We start from the raw sequence: 21,586 nt of genomic DNA on the forward strand, positions 1-21,586 counted from the left end.
TTTCAGTCAGAGCACCTGATCTGCATGTTTGTTGAGGGGTTGTGGCTATAAAAGTATTAGAGACACAGGATCAGCAGCAGAGTCAGGCAACTGGTATTCTTAAAAGGAAAAATCCATATCCTTCTCAGTGTAGGTTGCCTTTAAGTAAATAAACTCCCCTGACACTGTCCACAGGTTCGGTGCTGAATGGTGCTGGAGTGTGGTGTTTGGATCTATTCAGAATGATGTCCTGAGTTCCAACATCAACGCTAGTGCTGTGAGTAGAGATCATCAATGAGATGATGACCGTGTTTCCCCGAAAATAAGACACTGTCTTATATTAATTTCTGCTCCAAAAGATGTGCTAGGGCTTATTTTCAGAGGATGTCTTATTTTTGGGGGAAACACTGGCAGTTTTCCTATACAAAATGTATATACTTCATGCCATGCTGAAACACAAGCAGCATGCACAGAGCTTGTGGTTTGCAGATATTGGCTCTCACTTACAAGAAATTGATTCTGCTGATCATGTGGGAAAGAGTCTATTTCTTGCAGGCAGGGAACGCTGTCAGGCTCCCCAGAGCTATGATAGGATAAGCTGTGTGTCCTGGGAAGAGGTGAAGTGCTGCTGATGCTTATCACCACAGATCAGGAGGGCTGGCTCCAACAAAAACACAAATTGCCTGATACATATACAGGACTGTAGAACTCACATTATACTGCTGCTCTCCTGTAGCCAGGCTTTGTATTGAGCGTGACTTGCTGGTGTCATGTGGGCTGCTAGCTAGGGCTTATATTCGGGAGAGGGCTTATATTTCAAGCATGCTAGGAATTCCTGCTAGGTCTTTTTCTCAGGGGATGTCTTTCTTTAGAGAAAACACAGTGATAATCCTGGCTTGCATGCAGATGTAATGCAAAGTATGTGCAACTTGGAACTGGGCCCGTCAGAATTGCCAGGAAGGCCCAGGTTTACAGTGCTTACATGAAATCTGTATACAAGACAGAATGCCTGGCTTCTCATTGGCCATCTCTAGAAGAGGGCGGGATGTAGCGGGCTAGCAGCTCTCATGGAAGCTGCCACTGCTGGCTCCTCACCGCAGCAAAGAAGTAGAGTTCCAATGTAACCTTTTCCCAAAATTCCATTTATAACCTCAGTCTTTCATTTGGCGGTGCTGGCTGCCTTACACAGGAAGTTGGCCTTCTCTACATTCCGTAACAGGAAGTTCAGCAGAAGGGGCCATTGTTATGATTCATGTATTTGCAGACCCTGTCCCTGGATGCAGCGGCCATGTTGTTTCCTCCGGTGTCTGTGTGCAGCGAGGGCACGGAAGCCATCCAGCAGTTCCTGTGCAAGGGTAAGCGCTTCCTCCCTATTAAAAGGAAATATATGTTACAAAAAGGATGAAGGCAATTAAATGTTTGTTTTTCTTTACTTCCTAATGTTCTAACATAAAATCATAGTCTAAATGTAAGCAATGTCAATGACCTATTATTATCATGAAACGGAGCTAAAATCCCTATGACCTGTGCAACAGCACCACCTAGAGGATCAAATAATATTCACTAAAGCTGGTCCATGAGAGGATTATAACTTTATTTATTGTATTTATAAAGCACCAACATATTACGCAGCGCTGGGCATTAGTTAAGGTTACAGACAATATTTGGGGTGACATACAGCAATAAGACAATACAGGAATACATGCAAACCAGATCACACAGCACAGTATGACCATAAGGTAATACTTAGTCAGTCACTGGATGGGAGCATGGAGATTAGGCAAGTTAGGTTCACTCAAATACATAGGATGGGTGTATGCTAATGGAGGTGCATGATCAGGTAGGAGACACAAGGAGGAGGACCTTGCCTGAAGACTTACAATCTAGAGGGAGAGGTAAGGACACGAAAGGTAGGGGACCAGAGTTCAGCTGCGGGTTTTGAGCACTTTTGAGGGGGAAGGCAAGAGTGAAAAGGTGCATTTTGAGGGCTTCTTAAAGAGACTCTGAAGCCACTATAAAAATCATTTTTTACCTTTTATTTTAAGGATCATTGCCGGACATAAACCGCCGCATCCTCACGGCAAAACAAAGGGTTTATACCCCTTAAATCTCCTGTGCAAAATCCACGACTTTCCTGGTCGTGGTTTTTGCTGCCCAGGGAGGCAGAGCTTAACGCTGAAGCTCTGCCTCAATTCGTGTCAATCCACTGCAGATCTCCACCTCTCCCCCACTCCTCTCAGTGAAAGAAGACTCAGAGGGGCGGGGAGAGGCGGTAATGAGCATGGATTGCTGCAACGAGTAGCTCTGCCTCAATCAGAAAGCGCTCCCCAAACATTGCCCCGGGGATTTGGAGGTGGTAGAACCCTTGTTTTGCCGCGGGGATGCGGCGGTTTATGTCTGGCAATGATCCTTAAATAAATAAAAGGTAAAAACTGATTTTTATAGTGGCCTCAGTCTCTCTTTAAGGATGCTGAAGGAGGGGGAAACCCTAGTGGGTGTAGGTAGGGAGTTCCATAGTGTTGGAGCAGCTCTTGAGAAGTCCTGGAGGCGTGCATGGGACTGGGTGATGCTGGGGGTGGACAGGTGAAGTTCATTGGAGGAGCGGAGTGAGTGGCTAGGTGTGTACCTCTGAGAAAGATCGGAAATGTAGGTTGGACAGGTTTTATGGACAGATTTGTAGGTCAGACACAGTATCTTGAATCTGATTCTAGACTGGATAGGAAGCCAGTGGAGAGATTCACAGAGGGGATCTGCCGTGGTGGAGCGATGGGAGGAGTGGATAATTCTGGCTTAAAGAGAACCTGAAGTGAGCCTTGGGTCAAAAATTAAATAATTACCTAAGTAGATGGAACTCTCTGAACCCTCCAAAGGCTTCCCACACTTTCATTCCGACCTTCCCTCAGCCTGGGACCCTTATGCTCATCGCAACCATGCTCCACTTTATGCATGAGCGTGGCTGCGCTGCACCCATGCCTGCACGGTAGCATAGAGCCACTGGTGCGGGAGTACAGCCCCGCTGCGCAGTTGCACCAAGCAGTAGCCGAGTACAGTCACACCTGCGCAGTACCATGGAGCCGTGCAGGTGCACACAATCAGCTGTGCATGCGCAGTAAGCCACAGACAAGCAGCTCTGTGCTACTGTGCAGGTGCAGCTGTACTCGCACAGATGCAATACGGCCGTGCTTGTGCACAAAAGGGGAGCGCGGCCGTAAACTAAAATAGGATCCTGGGAATTTGGGTTGAGGAGAACGTGAAACGCCTCCGGAGGATCCAGAGGCTTCACTCTTCATAGGTAAGTATCTAATTTTTTTTTTGTTTTCTGGTTTTCTTTAAAGTGATCCCAAGCTGAATCTCGAGATCAAAATCGCATCCATACTTTAAAGAGGAACTCCAGTGAAAATAATGTAATAAAAAAAAGTGCTTAGTTTTTACGATAATTATGTGTAAATGATTTGGTCAGTGTTTGCCCATTGTAAAAGCTTTCCTCTCCCTGATTTACATTCTGACATTTATCACATGGAGACATTTTTACTGCTGGCAGGTGGTGTCACTGGAAGGAGATGCTGCTTGCTGTTTTTGGCACTTGGACCCAGCTGTAAACAGCTTTTATTTCCCACAATGCAATGAGGTTCACAGTCGGGAAACTGTCAGGACCACTGTGGGAGGGGTTTCACCACAATATCAGCCATACAGAGCCCCCTGATGATCCGTTTGAGAAAAGGAATAGATTTCTCCTGGAAAAGGGGGTATCAGCTACTGATTGGGATGAAGTTCAATTCTTGTTCACGATTTCTCTTTAAGGCCTGTTGCACACTGCAAGCGATTCCGATTCAGATTCCGCTTTTTAATCGGTTTTTACATCCGATTCCGATTTGCAGTTTGCTCCCTGCACACTGCAAATCGGAATCTGAATCGAATGTAAAAACCGATTAAAAAGCGGAATCTGAATCGGAATCGCTTGCAGTGTGCAAGAGGCCTAAGAGAGGGAAGCCTCAGGATATGGAGTCGGTACAAAAATCATCCGACTTCTTTAGTTTATGAAACCACCCACTTCAGATACCCAAAATTACTCCGACTCTTCGACTCCCAACTCCACAGCCCTGTCCCTCGCTGCTGTAAAGCCCCCTGTTGTTGAGCGCCACTCCTTACCATGGAGAGGCCACGCAGCTCTTCTTCCTGATGCGGGGTTGTGCAGTAGCCTCCCGAGCCCGCCACCCAAGCGTAGTACCACGGAGCCCGCAGGTCCAGCTCACTGCGCATGCACGGGCGGGCTGGGTCAGCTATTGCTTGGCCCTGCATCAGAAAGCTGCGAGGCCCCGTTAGGATTAGCGACAATGCCTTGTCACTAATCTTTTGGGGGGGGCCACACTCAGCGGCAGGGGACAACACAGCAGGGAGGGAAGCCTCAATAGGATCTTAAGGTAAGTATCTAATGTTGTGTACCTGAGCTTCGGCTCGGGTACACTTCAAGATAGTGTTCTGTAAAATGTGTGTAGAAAATGTATGCCTAAACTGGATAATGGGAATCAATATGTAAAATATCTCTACCTTTTCTCTAATAGATAATCAGGGGGCTCTGTATAGCTGGTATTGTGGTGAAATCCCTCCCACAGTGTGATGTCAGGACCATGGTTTCTGACATCACACTGTGGGAGCCTTTTTGCATTGTGGGAAATAACAGCTATTTCCAACTGCCAAAAAAGCAAGCAGCATCTCATTCTAGTGACATCGCCTGCCAGCAGTAAAAATGTCACCATGTGATAAATTTCAGAATGTAAATCAGGGAGAGGAAAGATTTTACAGATAGGGAAGGCTTTGGGTCCTATAGAGCAGGGGTCCCCAAACTTTTTCGGTCAAGGGCCGGGTCAACATACTTCAGACTACTGGGGGGCCGGAGTATACATAAAATGATGTGGAAAAGCATAACATTGAGCCTAGGTATTGTAGATGTTATGCCCGCAACACCGCGCAAATATTGTGACCCTAACAAAGCAAATCATATGTGAGCCATAATGTCACCCAGTGGCCTGCAAAAGCCTGCAGCACTGTGGGGGGCCAGTAAAAAAGCCTCACGGGGGCTGCATTCGGCCTGCGGGCCTTAGTTTGAGGACCACTGCTATAGAGCCTTCCCTCTTCTCTCCCGATGCACTCGTTGCAGCGGCAGCTCCTCTGTCTGAATTCCACAATGCGGGGGACTTCGGAAGTTTTCGGGGTGCCGAGACCTCAGCAATACAAGAGGCTTCATACTGCTCACACGAGAGTGTGCGAGAGAGAGAGAGGGCCCCCGCGCGTGTGCAGAATGGAGTGGTCCATCTTCAGGAGCACTCGGGCTCCCAAAGACTTCTGAAGCCTCCCTTCAGCGGCAGAGAGAGCAGTATTTAACCAAATTGGTTGAATACTGCTACGGGGGAGCCAGCGCTGGAACGGATATCGGAAGAGGAGAGAGGAAGGCTCTATAGGACCCAGAGCCTTCCCTCTCCTTAAAGGGAAGGTTCAGGGAGGGTAGTGAAAAAATAAAAATCAATTTCCACTTACCTGGGGCTTCCTCCAGCCCGTGGCAGGCAGGAGGTGCCCTCGCCGCGGCACCGCAGGCTCCCGGTGGCCGACCCGACCTGGCCAGGCCGGCTGCCAGGTCGGGCTCTTCTGCGCTCCAAGGCCCGGCACTTCTGCATCCCACGCGGGCGCGCTGACGTCATCGGACGTCCTCCGGGCTGTACTGCGCAGATTTCTACTGCTTACTGTAAGTGACAGCAACATAGGAGAAAAGTAATTTGTGGCTCATTTTACTCTGGAAGTAACATGCTTCTTATTTTTATATGTTTACATGTATTTTAAATTTTAAGATTTTCGCGACAGAGGTCCTTTAAGTATCTGGCTTTTTTTTTTTACATATCAGTTCCCATTCACTTTCAAGCACGAGATCAACCAAAGTATTCCTCAGACACACACATAGTTAGTTGTCTGGTGGCCTCTGCCATCACAGCTACGGCAGCAGTCTGCAGTGGAGAGAACAGTCAGACCGGAACATGCTTGTTCCCTTTCTCATGTTTATTTGAATATGAAAACTTTATCTGTATGAGCAGTATATGTCTCCATGGAAACTAACCAACTGTTTGATTCCAGAGCTGGGCATCGAGTACTGCCCCCCGTCTCAGTACCTGCTGTCCGTGCTGGAGAACGATGCATGCGATGGAGGCTCAGATGCAGTAGATGGCGCTTTTATGTTGTCTTTGAAGGAAGAGTCGGAGTGGCAGGTCAGTTGCTTCCTGAATTTTCTTAGTGACGCTGGTCTGCATTCATTTGTGCAACTTTCCCACCAGAAAATGTTTACCTTTTCCTATATATTATCAGGGGGTTCTGTAGAGCTGATATTGTGGTAAAACCCCTCCCACAGTGTAAGTCATGACCAAGGTCCTGACAGTTTGCCGTCTGTGAACCTCATTGCATTGTGGGAGTTGACAGCTTTTTCCAAGTGACGAGAAAGCCGCTATCCCTCTGTGTGTAGAGCTCTCAGAAACGAACATTCTGTAAAGATCAATTAAATTAGTACATGGCAAGGAAATGAACAGCGCATATGCAGAGCTTCCGTTTGGGTTCAAGGTGTGTTTGCAGTTTCTGGGGGGGCTTAGCGCACCTCTGATTGGAGGCCATTCGGAGGTGGCCTGGTGATGCGCTGATCCACCTTTTGCGCAATTTCAATTTCTGATTTTACTTGATTAGCCGCACCTAGGCTATGCATATACATAGGTTAGGATTTAGTTAGTGTTAGGCCCCTCCCATGGAGGATCGACTTCTTCGCAGTGGGAGGGACGAGTACTTAATAGGTTGCATGCAAGCTGTTACGGAAACCAATATCCTCCAGTGGTAGACAGGTCATGTGTATGCTAGGTGTGTATTTTATCCCACAAGTGGGGCTTGCACTCTTTTGCAGGTAGGCGCTTATCTGTTTTTAAGTAGCGCTGTTCATTTCCTTGCTATGTACTAATTTAATTCATTTTTGGTCAGCTGCTCCCACTTATTAGCTTTGCTTTTGGTGTATATGCAGAGCTTCTGTTTGGGTTCAAGGTGCGTTTGCAGTTTCTGGGGGGGCTCAGCGCACCTCTGATTGGAGGCCATTCGGAGGCGGCCTGGTGATGCGCTGATCCACCTTTTGCACAATTTTCAATTCTGTAAAGATCACCTAAAGATAAACAAACAAACATAGAACATTTATACTGTGCTTTTCTCCTAGCGGACTCAAAGCGCCAGAGCTGCACCCACTAGGACGTGCTCTACAGGCAGTAGCAGTGTTAGGGAGACTTGCCCAAGGTCTCCTACTGAATAGGTGCTAGCTTACTGAACAGGCAGAGCTGAGATTGGAACCCAGGTCGCCTGTGTCAGAGGCAGAGACCTTAACCATTGTCACCACCAGTAGGCCTGAACGATTTTAGGAAAAGATTGAACGATTTCTGTCAGAAATTTCGATTCACGATTTTCTTTTAATCAAGATTTACCACTAAATTCACAATGTACCTTTCTAGGAAAAGGGAGGGCGAGTTGCATTGTTGATCAAGCATGTCTTTGGCAGCGCCGATTGTCATCCAATTCAATATTAATTATCGAATTAGATGGTCGATTGGCTGCTGAATCTGCAGATGTATGGCCACCTTAAACCTCCCTCAGCAATGGTTGCAAGTACAATCAGGAGGAATAAACTAACAAAATATTGCACAAAGTAATGAGAAAGGTTTACCTGCTTGCTGTAATCTGTGGACTTCTTGTGATAACATTCCCCCCCCCCCCCCCCGCCCCCCCATGGTCCCTAAAAAGTCCCGCTGCCTGTGAATGTCTATTTTGAGGGAGGGGGCAGGACTGTACAATTCCAAATTGCATGGCCACATACATGGCCGTGCACACTAGCGACAAGCTGAGGAGGATGGAGGGGGCGGGCCATGCATAATTGGCAAGCTACAGCCGATGGAATGAGCTGCAATGGAGGGGGTAGGCTGTCCATGATTGACAAGCTGAAAAGAGAGGATGGGGTGGGACGTGCACATGACACGGCTGATGCAGGAGCTGTGGTGGAGGGGGCTGGGCTGGAGGCTTTCCGGCCAAAGTTTAAATTACATTATAGCCGCGGCTGCACACTGCAATGAAAAGGCAGGGGATGTAGCCGCGGCCCGGTGCAAGTTGTCCTGCGGCCCGATAGTGGGCTGGGGACCAATGATGTTGAGGTACTAGGAGGAGACAGCCGCCGCTAGTGTGAGAGCCCGTCGGCGGAGTTTGCCATCCGTTCTGCTGATTGGCTGCACTCTAGTAGGCGGAAGTTGAAGGAGAGACTGAACTGCTTCCGTCACGGCGACTGAAAGTACTGGCGCTGCGCCGCCCCAAATCGCTGCTGCACCGAGCGGTAGCGGGGAATGCTGGGCTGACAGAAGAGGGGGATAAAAATCACCGCTATGGCGATCACGGAATCGTTATTTCCGTGATCGCGATTTCGATTCAAAAACGGTTTATCGTTCAGGCCTAACCACCAGTAATAAATGTCAGAATACAAATCAGGGAGAGGAAAGATTTTAAAGTGGGCAAACACTGACTAAATAATCTATAAATAAATATTGTAAAAAAATAAGCAATTCTATTCATTATGTAATTTTCACTGCAGTTCCTCTTTAAACCATCCCGTAAAGAGATGCAGATTTGTCTTGTTTGCAAATGGGACGACAGTAAAGCCTTGTGTACACTTGCAAAACTATGGGGTAGTAGACCCTTGGGGTGGGGAGGAGGGGCCTAGGTTTCCTCTTTCCTCCTCCTACACCACGCCCCTCTCCTATGCACCCCTGGTTGTGTCCTTTCATCCAGACCTACAGATCAGCGTGGCAGCAGTGACGGATCTTATCCCCCCCCCCCCCCCCCCCCCCCCGTTGCGTCTCTCCGGCGCTCCTGCTGCAGCCACTAGGTGCCGCTGTCCTCTCTGGTCTCTGCCTTTCCCCTTGGTCTGGCGTACATGCAGAGGGATTCAGAGCGAGGAGGAATGCAAGGAGCACAGTGAGCTCCTGCTGCCACAGTGATCTTGTAGGTCTGGGTGGAAGAGTCAGCGGGGCAGCAGTGGAAGAGCCCAATTAGAGGAAGCAAGGGAAGTCCAGCCCCCTCCTCCCCACTGAACTCTAGAGGGGGAAGGGGGTTTGAATGCGGGAAGGGGATCCCCCTAAAAGTTTCACAGGGGAGCTCCATCAGTCCCAGTTACAACCCTGCCCCCCCCCCCCCATATACACGTGCTAGATAGATAAAAGTAATTGAGATTGAATGGACCATTATTGGTTTTCGGTTGTTATTTGTTTGTTGAAACCATCCAACGACATGAAAAAATACTGAGCAGTAGAGATGGATAAAGATGTAATGGGGCCCTAGGCAAGGAAGTAGATTTGAGCCCCCCTTGTCTGCAAGCTGAAGTAGAGAGAGGTCAGAGAAGGTGGCTGGTGCGCCCCTTAACACTCAGTAGGCCCCAGGCACCTGCCTAGGTCGCCTGGTGGATGATCCGGGCTCTGCTGAGCAGCACCTGTTCTCGGGCACAGCAAACAACCTACCGCACTGGATGCCTTCAGGTGATAGTTTATGTGCGATATCCTTGGATCACAAGCAACACAGGCACGCTGCTTCTATGCATGAACAGTGTGCACAGTGCTGCAAGTGATTGCAAAACCTTTTATGGATCATTCTAAGAAAAAATACTGTTCTATCAAAAGCTTATGAGAAACTGTAACTGAACTTCAAGCTTTAAAGTGGACCTGTACTGTTACACAGGGCAGCAGGAATACATAGAGAAATGCACCCTGTATGCACCATATATTCCGGAGTATACGATGACCACCTAACGTTTCCAGTTAAAATATAGTTTATAGCAGGGCTGTGGAGTCGGAGTCGTGGAGTCGGGCAATTTTGGGTGCCTGGAGTCGGAGTCGGGAAAAAATGCACCGACTCCGACTCCTAATGAATTTGTAACTGTAATTAAAATAGAAAATATGATAAAATGTTCTATTTCTCAGATAATAGTCATTAAATATAATGTATATATACAGTATATATACAGTAATAGCTGTGCTTAGTCCACAAAAATGAAATAAACCAATCAAAATTAGTTACTTGTGCTGCTTCAATAAAGCAGTCCCCGCATTTTTAAGATCAGATATACATATCTGATTGTGACTGTATATATGATGTGTACACAGGAATCTCTTATATATACTAAATAACATCTATGCTGTAAGAATAAAGCCTGATGTGTGTAGCTGTGTCACTAATAGAGATGGTCAACGAGATGGAAATAATTCTGCATTGATGCTGATTTATGCAAATGTATGCACTCCCTTTGCTGATGAAATCAAATAATTTGATATGTTGTTAAAATTTGATTTGGTGACTACAAATTAAAGGGTAACTGAGACGGATGAAAAGTAAAGTTTTATACATACCTGGGGCTTCCTCCAGCCCCCTTCAGGCTAATCAGTCCCTCGCTGTCCTCCACCACCCGGATCTTCTGCTATGAGTCCTGGTAATTCAGCCAGTCAGCGCTGTCCGGCCGCATGCCACTCCCACAGCCAGGAACATTCTGCACCTGCGCAATAGTGCTGCACAGGTGTAGTATGCTCCTGGCAGCGGAGTGTGTGCATGCGCACTACACCAGACTGGCTCAAGTACCTGGACTCATCGAAGAAGAAGATCCAGGTGGTGGAGGAGGACAACGAGGGACTGATTATCCTGAAGGTGGCTGGAGGAAGCCCCAGGTATGTATAAAACTTTAATTTCATCTGTCTCAGGTTTACTTTGTTACACAGTAGTACTATACTCTACATATGCACTCCCCACAGAGCTGCAGGGAATCCACTGAGAATGCTGTGCACATTGAACACAGAGGTGTTGTCTGTTTACAATCTCCTCATTCCCCTGCAGAGTACCTGCACATCATTCTTGCATGTACCCACACTTACATTGCCTAGGGCCTAGATGTTCTTTGTTCCGGTTTGTACCTTTTACAAGTACTCTTACCAAGGACTAGTTTTAGTCTAAAGGGAATAAATATAGTAGTCTACATATCCTTCTCACTTCAGTTGTCTTGTAAAATTCCTAAGCGTTGGCAATTAAGAGACGAATTTCATGTTACATACTTTTAATCAACAAAATTGTAATATGCAAATTAGAGGAGTCTGAGTCGAGGAGTCGGAGTCGGTGGAATCCTAAACTGAGGAGTCGGAGTCGGTGGATTTTTGGACCGACTCCACAGCCCTGGTTTATAGTTATAGAGTTTGGGATATACTCGCCGTATAAGACTACCTCTCTTCCAAAGCACAGCACATACATTTTTTTAAAAAAATCATATACTGGTGCTATGTATGATACTGGTGCTGTACTGTATGTGGTACCCAGTATATTACAGTATATAGGCGACTGACTGATTGGATTGGTCAGCACGCACTCCCTCTCCCTAAGCGGATTGGTCAGCTCTCCCTGTTTATCAGAGCGGTATGGAAGAATAGATTGTGCTCTGCCCATAAAACACGCCTTCTTCACCCTTCTGGCCCCGCCCTTGTATCCTATTTATTTCCTTCTCTGCCTGTCAGATCTCGCACATGCGCGCCTGCGCCACTTCACTACAGTCCTCAGCAGCGAGATCTGAGAGGCGGTAACAGGATAGGGCATATCACCCGGCATCAATGTCACCCGGCGTATAAGATGACCTCTGACTATTCAGATGATTTTCAAGAGTTAAAAAGTTTTGTATGCCAGAATATACAGTATTTAGAGAGTTTAGCCTGTCTAATTCCCCCTGGTCTGTGACTAATCACAACTGTAATTTTATCTCTCAGCTGTGTCAGCTGGCTGTCTCAGCAAAGCAGCTAATCTGTAAACACAGGATGTTAACAATATGTCTGCTTCCATGAAAGCAGGAAGTAGACACACTGCCGATATATTTCAGGATTTGTATCAGCTGCAGCAAAGAAATAGTTTTATTTAAAGGTTATTATGCTGTTTCTTATCTTTTAGAGCAGAGAGGAAGTTCTGAGTTCAGGTTCACTTTAATAGGTTTATCCAAGATGTGACGCATACTGATGCCAAAGGATCAGTAAGACAGGGATGAAAATGTCAGTCTCTAGGCCAGGCTTTCTCAACCAGGGTTCCTTGAGGACTCTGCAGGGGTTCCATGGCATTTTACCCCATCGTGGGGGAAGTATGATAGAGCACAATATAATAGGGGTATTGTAAAAAGAAGCACTAAATTGGGGATCAGAATAATCATGAGCACAGTAGAATGAGTGGCAGTTTAATAGGAGTTAGTGAAATTTACAACCTCACCTACTTGCCTCCGGAAAAATAAATGCAGGGGTTCCTCGAGATTAAAAAATTGTTTGCAGGGGTTCCTTGAGACCCAAAAGTTATTTGCAGGGTTCCTCCAGGGTAAAAAGGTTGTTAAAGGCTGATCTAGGCAATGTAGTGCATAGCGCTATAGCATTATAACAAATATCGTAGGCGTTTATTTATTTACATGAAAATCTAACATTATTCATAAATTATTTATTAATAATTATTATTGTTATTATTAAATGAGAATTATTAACATGAGAATCTAATCTAATCCTTCTCATTCCAGCACAAGTTTTCTGAATACGAGAAGAGGAAGGTGAGTTCTGAAGGACCAGAAATCAGATAAAGAGAAACCGTGACCAAGAATTGAACTTCATCCCAATCAGTAGCTGATACCCCCTTTAACATGAGAAATCTATTCCTTTTCTCAGATCATCAGGGGACGCTGTATGGCTGGTATTGTGGTAAAACCCCTCCCACAGTGTGATGTCAGGACCTTGTTGCATTGTGGGAAATAACAGCTGTTTACAACTGCCAAAAAAAAGCAAGCAGCATCTCCTTCCAGTGACACCACCTGCCAGCAGTAAAAATGTGATAAATGCCAGAATGTAAATCAGGAAGAGGAAAGATTTACAATGGGCAAACACTGACTTAATCATTTATTTATACATAATTATTGAAAAAAATTAAGAATTTTTTTTTATTACAATATTTTACCGGAGTTCCTCTTTAACCACTTGCCGACCACACACTCATACCATGCAGCGGCAAAGTGGTAGCTGGAGGACCAGCGACGCAGATCTGCGTCACCAGGTGCCTCCCTAATTAATCAGGAAAGGCCGCTCGCGCGAGCGGCCGTTTCCTGTTAGATCACGGAGCGGGTCTCCGTGAATAGCCTGCGAGCCGCTAATCGCGGCTCGCAGACTAAATGTAAACGCAGGAGACTTTTGTCTCCTTTGTTTACATTGAACGGCGCTGCTGCGCAGCAGCGCCATAAGGCAGATCGGCGATCCCCGGCCAATCAGCGGCCGGGGATCGCCGCCATGTGACAGGGGACATCCTGTCACAGGCTGCACAGGACGGATAGCGTCCTGTGCAGCGTGGATCACCAGGGGGGAGAGGTAGGAAAGGGAGGTGGGAATTTCGCCGCGGAGGGGGGCTTTGAGGTGCCCCCCCCGCAACATGCCTGCCGACCAGAGCGATCAGACCCCCCCTGCACATCATCCCCATACGGGGGATAAAAGGGGGACGATCTGATCGCTCTGCATGCACCCTGATCTGTGCTGGGGGCTGCAGAGCCCACCCAGCACAGATCACATAAATCAGCGCTGGTCCTTAAGGGGGGGTAAAGGCTGGGTCCTCAAGTGGTTAAAGCTACCCCAATTTTAAAGAGACACTGTAGTGGCATATTGTAGAATGCAGTAAATTACCGTATTCAGGATACCATTTTTCTGGTAATTTTCCTGGTTTCAGCATCAGAAACACTACATCTATATATTGCCGTATATATTTGTATCTCGCTCCGCCCTCCCAATGAGACTTTACCTAGGCTGTTAAAGGAACCTTAAAGTGGACCCAAATTAAAAATACAAGATTTCAGAAATAAAATCTATTTTCTAAATTCTAATAATAAATAACAGCCTTTTTTCAGCTGCATGATGACAAATATAAAATATTTTACATTTATTGGAGGAACCCCTCCCTTCCTTTCACATTGCCGGGACAGAATCTGGCAAACTGATGGAGGTAAAAAACAAAACACAGGCTACTACTGATGATGTCACAGGGGAGGTGATCTCAGCTTGTGTTAGATTTCACATAGACGACGCCCCTGTGAGGGAGGGTAGCTGATGACAAAACTTCCTACTAAGCTCAGAAGTAATGGCTGCCACCTGTATTCCCCTAGCTATGAAACGAGAAGGGTGAAAAGCATACACTGATATGCTCATAGGCTTGAAGGAGTGTTTATTTATCTTTGCATGTGTCAGAGTGGTGCAACTAAATATTTTTAATTAAAAAAATGTTTGGTTTGGGTCCGCTTTAATTGAGAGGGATATGGATATTTCCTTTTAACCACTTAACGACCGCCTAACGCTGATAGGCGGCGGCAGGTTGTAAGTAGTTTTACATGGAAACAGCCGTTCCATGACAGTTCACGGCCGATCGCGGCTCGCAGGCTAAATGTAAACACGCAGGGGAAGAAATCCCCGGTGTCTACGGTAAAGCAGATCGGCGATCCCCGGCCTCTGGTTGGCCGGGGATCGCCGGCATCTGATAGGCTGAAGCCTATCAGAGACGGTGCAGGACGGATCGCCGTCCTGTGCCGCCCATGGGAAGGAGGGGAGGGAGGGATAGAGAGGGAGGGGAAATATTGCTGCGGAGGGGGGCTTTGAGGAGCGCCCCCCCCCCACTACACGCAGATAGCCAGCGACGATCAGACCCCCCCCCCCTAGCAGGACATCCACCTAGTGGGGAAAAGTCTGGGGAAGTCTGGTCGCCCTGGCTGCAACACGATCTGTGCTGCGGATTGGAGAGCCCACGCAGCACCGATCAAGCAAAACAAGCCCGGTCCTTATGTGGTTAAACAATACCAGTTGCCTGGCAGTCCCGTTGATCTCTTTAGCTGCAGTAGTGGCTGAATCACACACCTGAAACAAGCATGCAGCTAATCCAGTCTGACTTCACTCAGAGCACCTGATCTGCATGCTTGTTCAGGGGCTGTGGCTGAAAGCATTAGAGACACAGGATCAGCAGGAGAGTCAGGCAACTGGTATTATTTTATAAGGAAAAATTCATATCCGTTTAGGTTCCCTTTAAGCTATGTGGAAATCTTCCCTCCTCCGACCGGTTATTATTTCCACTGGCTTTAGAACTCTAAGTAAACGAACATTCTGCAGAGCTGCACCTGACAGGACTAAAGATGTCACCAGCAGTGATACATTTCGGAATGTAAATCGGGGAGAGTAAAGATTTTACAATGGGCAACTACTGACTTAATCATTTATGAATGAATATTGTTAAAAAAGGTGCCTAGTTATTACTTCCCTCCTTCACTACTCAGCCCCTGACACCATTATAGTCAGTCAGTCTGGTAGGTGTGGCTTCAATTTACAACAGACACTCCCTCCCCCCCCCCCTTTCCGCTTCCCTCCACGTGCCAATGTGATTAAAAGGGGATTTTTTTTTAAAATTTATTTTTAGGGTTTATTGGCGCAATCGCTAGCGTTTTTAATTACCATTTTGTAAGCAATTTCATGAGCGTTTTCTGAAGATTTTGGTAGCGATTTGTGTAAGGGCTCATTTCCACCATAGCGAATCCGCATGCGGCGCCGACATGCGGATTCGCTTGGTACATTGAAGTGGCCGGGGCTGTTTCCATATGTGCGGCGTGCGGGAGCGATTTGGCGGCGGGCCAAATCTGCACGACGGGACCCACAGAATTTGCCTGCGTCGGGAATCCATGCGAATCGCCGCTAATGTATTTAATAGGAAAAATGCATGCGTTTTTTACATGCGTTTTTACCCGCGATTCGCGTGCGATTTCGCACCTTTTTCAATGTTATTTTGCCCTGGCAGAGTCATGGTTAATTTCGCATGGCACCCTGCCATGCGAAATCGCGGGTAAAAACGCATGCGTGAACGCATCCGCATGCGTTTTTACAAGCGTCGGGATGCCGGCGAAATCGCGTCGCAACAGTGGAAACGGGCCCTTAGTGTAAGCTTTTTGCCAGCCATTGTAATAGCGATTAGCGATTTTAATTCTGATTTGTCTTTTCAATTCATTTACATATTTTTACAGTTTGCAGTAATTTAAAATCGCACACAAGTCGATGTGTGGAGGTATTTGCCAGCGCTTCTATAGAAACACAAACGCTCTCAAAATGCTTCTTGTCCTGCGATTGTGATTCTGCTAATCGCAATCGCTACTGTGGAATTTGTGACATTTATTTACATTGGCAGAGCGTTTAGGGAAATCTCTAGCAATTTAAAGCGCTCCCTGAGGGCCTTTTTCCACTACACAGCTGAGTAATTTTTAAATCGCTAGGGTTGTTACTTTATCATAGAACTCATGAGAAGTATTTTCCACGACAGTGATTCGATTTGGGAATCGCAAATTGCAATCGCTTTCTGGAGCGATTTTTAGAGTGATAATGCAATGCACATGAAAAATAGCAAACGCATAATGGAATTAATGAAAAATCACAATCGCTGGCGTTTGTGATTGCGATTGCTAGTGGAAAAGGGCCCTAAATGCTCAAAAAAGCGCTCTAGTGGGATCCAGGCCAGAGGCTGATTGAGCAGAAAATGACTTTTCTTCCCTTTATTTAAAGGAAAGTTTTTTTGTGCATCCGGAAACATATCTGTGGCTCCGTTTTTCAAACCTGAGCAAAGCTGGAGCCACGGATAACAATGTTAAAAATAGCAGCCGTCTTTACCCGAACAAAAAAACGATCCGTCTGCGTTTAGTGGGACCCGATTTCAAAACCTGCTGCATTTTCACGGACCACATATGGATCATGATACACGGAGGGGTAGTGCAGGGGAATAGGAAAACGGATCCCACTCTACACAGGATGTTTTTTTTTAATTATTATTTATTGTATTTATAAAGCGGCAACATATTACGCAGCGCTGGACATTAGTTTAGGTTACAGACAATATTTAGGGGTGACATACAACAATATGACAATACAGGAATACAAGAAAGACCAGATCACACAGCACAGTATGAGTACAAGGTAATGCTTAGTCAGTCACTGGATGTGAGCATGGAGTTAGGCAAGTTAGGTTTACTCAAATGCATAGCGTGGGTGCACAGTAATGGAGATGCATGATCTGGTAGGACACAAAAGGAGGAGGACCCTGCCCAAAGGCTTACAATCTAGAGGGAGAGGTAGGGACACGAGAGGTAGGGGACCAGAGTTCAGCTGTGGGTTTAGAGCAATTGTGAGGGGTGGTAGGCCAGAGTGAAAAGGTGAGTTTTGAGGGCTTTCTTGAGGGTGTTGAAGGAGGGAGCTGCCCTAATGGGTGGAGGTAGGGAGTTCCATAGTGTTGGAGCGGCTCTTGAGAAGTCCTGGAGGTGTGCATGGGACTGGGTGATGCGGGGGACGGTCAGGCGAAGTTCATTGGAGGAGCGGAGTGAGCGGCTTGGTGTGTATCTCTGAGTAACATCAGAAATGTAGGTTGGACAGGTTTTGTGGACGGATTTGTAGGTCAGACACAATATCTTGAATCTGATTCTGGACTGGATAGGAAGCCAGTGGAGGGATTCATGGAGGGGAGCCGCCCTGGTGGAGTGGATAATTCTGGCTGCCGCATTCATGATGGACTGCAGTGGGGCTATTCGGGTCATAGGGAGACCAGACAGAAGGGCAATGCAGTAGTCGAGGCGGGAAATTATGAGGGCATGGATGAGGAGTTTGGTGGTGACAGAGGTCAGGAAAGGGCGAATCTTACAGATGTTACGAAGGTGGAAGTTGCAGGACTGTGTGAGGTTTTGGATGTGGGGAGTGAAGGAGAGTGCGGAGTCCAGGGTGACACCCAGACAGCGAGCTTGAGAGGTAGGGCGAATGGTAGTGTGGTTAACAGTGACCTGCACATCTGGGAGGTCCAGGGATGACCAGGGTGGTAAGATCATAAATTCAGTTTTGTCTAGATTTAGTTTCAGGAACCTAGCGGACATCCAGGAGGAGATGGCAGATAGGCAGGAGGAGACCTTGTCCATGGTAGTGGTGGATATGTCAGGGGTGTGGAGGTAGATTTGGGTGTCATCTGCATACAGATGATAGTGAATACCCATGGAGGAGATAACCTTGCCAATGGAGGATGTGTATAGGGTGAATAGTAGGGGGCCAAGGACCGAGCCTTTGGGGACTCCCACTGAGAGGTGGTTGGGGGTGGACGCGGACTCATTGAAGGAGGTCGTGAAGGAGCGGTTGGAGAGGTAGGATGAAAGCCAGGTCCAGGAACCGGCCCGCGGCACGCCTGCGTATACGGTTCCCGACTGCGGGTTTGACCAGATCAAGCGGGGAGCAGCCTTATTCGAGCTACAAACAAGGCTGTGACCCCTCAAAAGCTCCTTACTGCCACCACTAGCGGTTTGCTAGACACGTCCACTCGGCTGTTGGGTGCTCAGCACGCAATCCGCGTTTTCGTATTCGGGTCAGCTTTGCACTTTAGGCCGAATACGGGAATGCCACGCACACACACGCACAGTTGCAATCTTACACTGTAGTGAAGCAAAACCACTAACAGTCGTTCCGAATGATACTGTTAGCTACTCTGCTGTCGAGCTACTCGCACTGGCGTTTTCGTACGTTGGGTCAGCTGCGCGCTTTAGGCCAGCGTATGAGAAACGCCCCCACACACAGCAATTACAATCTCATACGGTAGGGTTACTCAAATGTACAATTAGGCATGGATTTATACACAGTTGCACTTCAGTCTCTTCTAGGCTATGAGTGTTGGTTTAGTACAGCAGAAGTCAAACTTATTTAAATAACGATTTAATATTCCAGGAAAACGTGGAACAATGCAGAACTTAATATATACAAAAGATGTACAAAAAAACAAAGTAAAAAAGTTACAAAGATAAAAGTTACAAAAATACACACAAGGATATTTGCGTAAAAATAAACGGGGGAAAAAAAGAACGTTACCAGCTTAGGTTAGAATGTTGTTTGACTGGAGGACGCCGGTTTTTCGAGCAGGAGTCGCGATCATCCCTAGCTATGCGCTACCTCCAGGAGAAGATACCTGTGACTGTTCTGGACCACCTTAAAGAGAACCCGAGGTGTGTTTAAAGAATGTTATCTGCATACAGAGGCTGGATCTGCCTATACAGCCCAGCCTCTGTTGCTATCCCAAACCCCACTAAGGTCCCCCTGCACTCTGCAATCCCTCATAAATCACAGCTGTGCTATGAGGCTGTGTTTACATCTGTAGTGTCAGTCTCAGCTGCTCCCCCGCCTCCTGCATAGCTCTGGTCCCTGCCCCCATCCATTCCCTCCAATCAGCAGGGAGGGAAGGGATGCAGGTGGGGACCGGAGTTCTGCAGGAGGCAGGGAGAGCAGCAGACTGACACTATAGAGATAAACACAGCCAGCTCTGACAAGCTGTTTGTCAGCAGCGTGGCTGTGATTTATGAGGGATTGCAGAGTGCAGGGGGACCTTAGGGGGGTTTGGGATAGCAACAGAGGCTGGGCTGTATAGGCAGATCCAGTCTCTGTATGCAGATAATATTCTTCAAACCCACCTTGGGTTCTCTTTAAATAGTCTGAAGTGTCCCCTGGGGCATTTAATGTCCAGCTGCCAGGAACTAATGCAATTTCCCCGTTTGTGACATCACCGAACGCTTGTCATAATCTTCCTGTGATATGCGAACTTCAAAGGGTTCCTGTTTCAGCTTTTTGAAGGTTGCAGATTTCACAGGTAAGATTGTATCCTGAGAACAACAAGTATCCTGTTTACACTTACAGATTTCAAAGCAATTCCACTTCCAGCCCACTATTCAGACTAAGAGGTAGCCGAACGCCTGTGTGGGCTTCAACCTGGTCGGGTAAATGTCTAAGTAAGTGTTTCCTGGCTAGTGGCTAGGTAGACAGTTCCTAATTACTGTCCAGGTTCCTTTGCCTATTGAATGTGACTGGTCTTGAATATGAAGACAATGGCAGTTCCCTTGATCTCTGCCCTGAATGCAAATTGAATCTACATACAGACATTATCCAGGTGACACCTTCCAAAAGCCAGACTGACTGACATACCTACACCTCTGACAAAATATACAGCAGATAGAAAAATGAAAGAAATATGTTCCTGTTATCCTTACATCATCAGCACCCAAATATATCACCACAGGGCGAGATCGTGAATTCCAATGGACTGGAGGGACTGGAGGAGTAGTGGATGATCTACTGTATCAAAAGCTGCTGAAAGGTCAAGGAGGAGGAGAATGGAGCATTTACCTTCAGCTTTAGCTAAGGCAAGGACACAAAAACGGATCAGTTTTCTGTGTCAAAGCCCTGCCTGTGGGTGGGGAGGGGGCCGCCATGCTGAAAGGGGTAGCAGCCTGGACTGGGTTAGCAGCAGACGGTGGGGAGGGGGGTCGTTCCTCCCCCCTCACCTGGGTCCCCACTCCCCCTCCAGCTAGTTTCTGCTTAAAATACTTTAAAATCAATGTTATAAAGAGAGCAGGGAACTTACTCACTTCCTTGCGCTCGTTGCATCACTTCCTGTATGCCGCCCAATGAAGTACAGAGGGCGGCATTACAGGAAGTGACGTGGCGAGCGGTGGAACGCAAGGAAGTAAGTTCCCCCGCTCGTCGCTTGCTTAATAACATTAATTTTTAAAGTATTTTAAGCAGAAACTTACTGGAGAGGGAGGGGAATGTGAAGCCCCCCCACCGCTGGCGCCCCCCTTCCTGCCTGCTCTCCCCACCAGCAGTGCAGCGCCCCCCCCCCCCCCCTCCGGCCCCAACCACAGTCAGGGCTGGGGACGATTCCATGGACTGGAAATGTCCTTGCAAAAAAAGCATTTTCTCTCAAAACGGAGAGAAAAAATAATGGTTTACAAAAACTGATCTGTTAATTGCACATTTATAAATGGTGGCTGCAGTGGCGTAGCTAAGGAGCTGTGGGCCCTGGTGCAAGTTTTAAATGGGGCCCCCCCCAAGCACTCTATACATAACAATTGATACGGCGCACCAAGACCTGCCAGTAGCAACTACAGTGTCAGAGGTGCAAGAGGGGGATGGGAAACAGTTTAATGATCACTACCATTTAAAGCATCTATAAAAGTGATTATTACCAGCACAGGACCAATAGAGAGCTAATATTGTGCTTGAGGGATGGCCCCTCGGGGCCCCGATGCGGTCGCTACCTCTGCAACCCCTATTGCTACGCCACTGGGTGGCTGAATAGGTAATGTCAGGTAATTTCAGCATGGGCATCAGCTTTTATCGCTGGGGTGGGACATTAGAGTGTAAGCTCTCATGCTACATGGTTGCAAATTATCTTACGTCTTTTTAGTTAGTGGAAACACATCAGTCACGTTCAACGCATCACTTTGTTTCCAAAAATTTCTTTAGGAACAAAAAATGTTGGAAAAACTGGACTTTGAGCGGCGTCTGGAGTTGGGGCAGAGAGAGCACGCCCAGCTGCTGCTGCAGAACACCACCCAGAAGGATGAGATACTGCAGACCGTCAAAGAGGTGAGCCAATGGGAGACAGTATATAGTAAACTGATGAGTTGTCATCATAGTTTGAGGTG

General features: G+C 47.1%; 1 protein-coding gene across 2 annotated transcripts in view; it reads left to right on the top strand.

Moving 5' to 3' along the window:
* LRSAM1 (leucine rich repeat and sterile alpha motif containing 1) overlaps positions 1 to 21,586 on the top strand; it is a 149,413-nt gene that overhangs the window by 52,435 nt on the left and 75,392 nt on the right. For both annotated transcript variants that reach the window (XM_068248692.1, XM_068248693.1), the window contains exons 9-12: positions 1,244 to 1,334; positions 6,103 to 6,233; positions 12,605 to 12,634; positions 21,405 to 21,527. In XM_068248692.1, the coding sequence (XP_068104793.1) occupies positions 1,244 to 1,334; positions 6,103 to 6,233; positions 12,605 to 12,634; positions 21,405 to 21,527 (375 nt within the window). The remainder of the gene's footprint in view (positions 1 to 1,243; positions 1,335 to 6,102; positions 6,234 to 12,604; positions 12,635 to 21,404; positions 21,528 to 21,586) is intronic.

This window comes from Hyperolius riggenbachi, chromosome 8 (assembly GCF_040937935.1).
Source record: "Hyperolius riggenbachi isolate aHypRig1 chromosome 8, aHypRig1.pri, whole genome shotgun sequence".
In the NCBI taxonomy this organism is placed as follows: Eukaryota; Metazoa; Chordata; class Amphibia; order Anura; family Hyperoliidae; genus Hyperolius; species Hyperolius riggenbachi.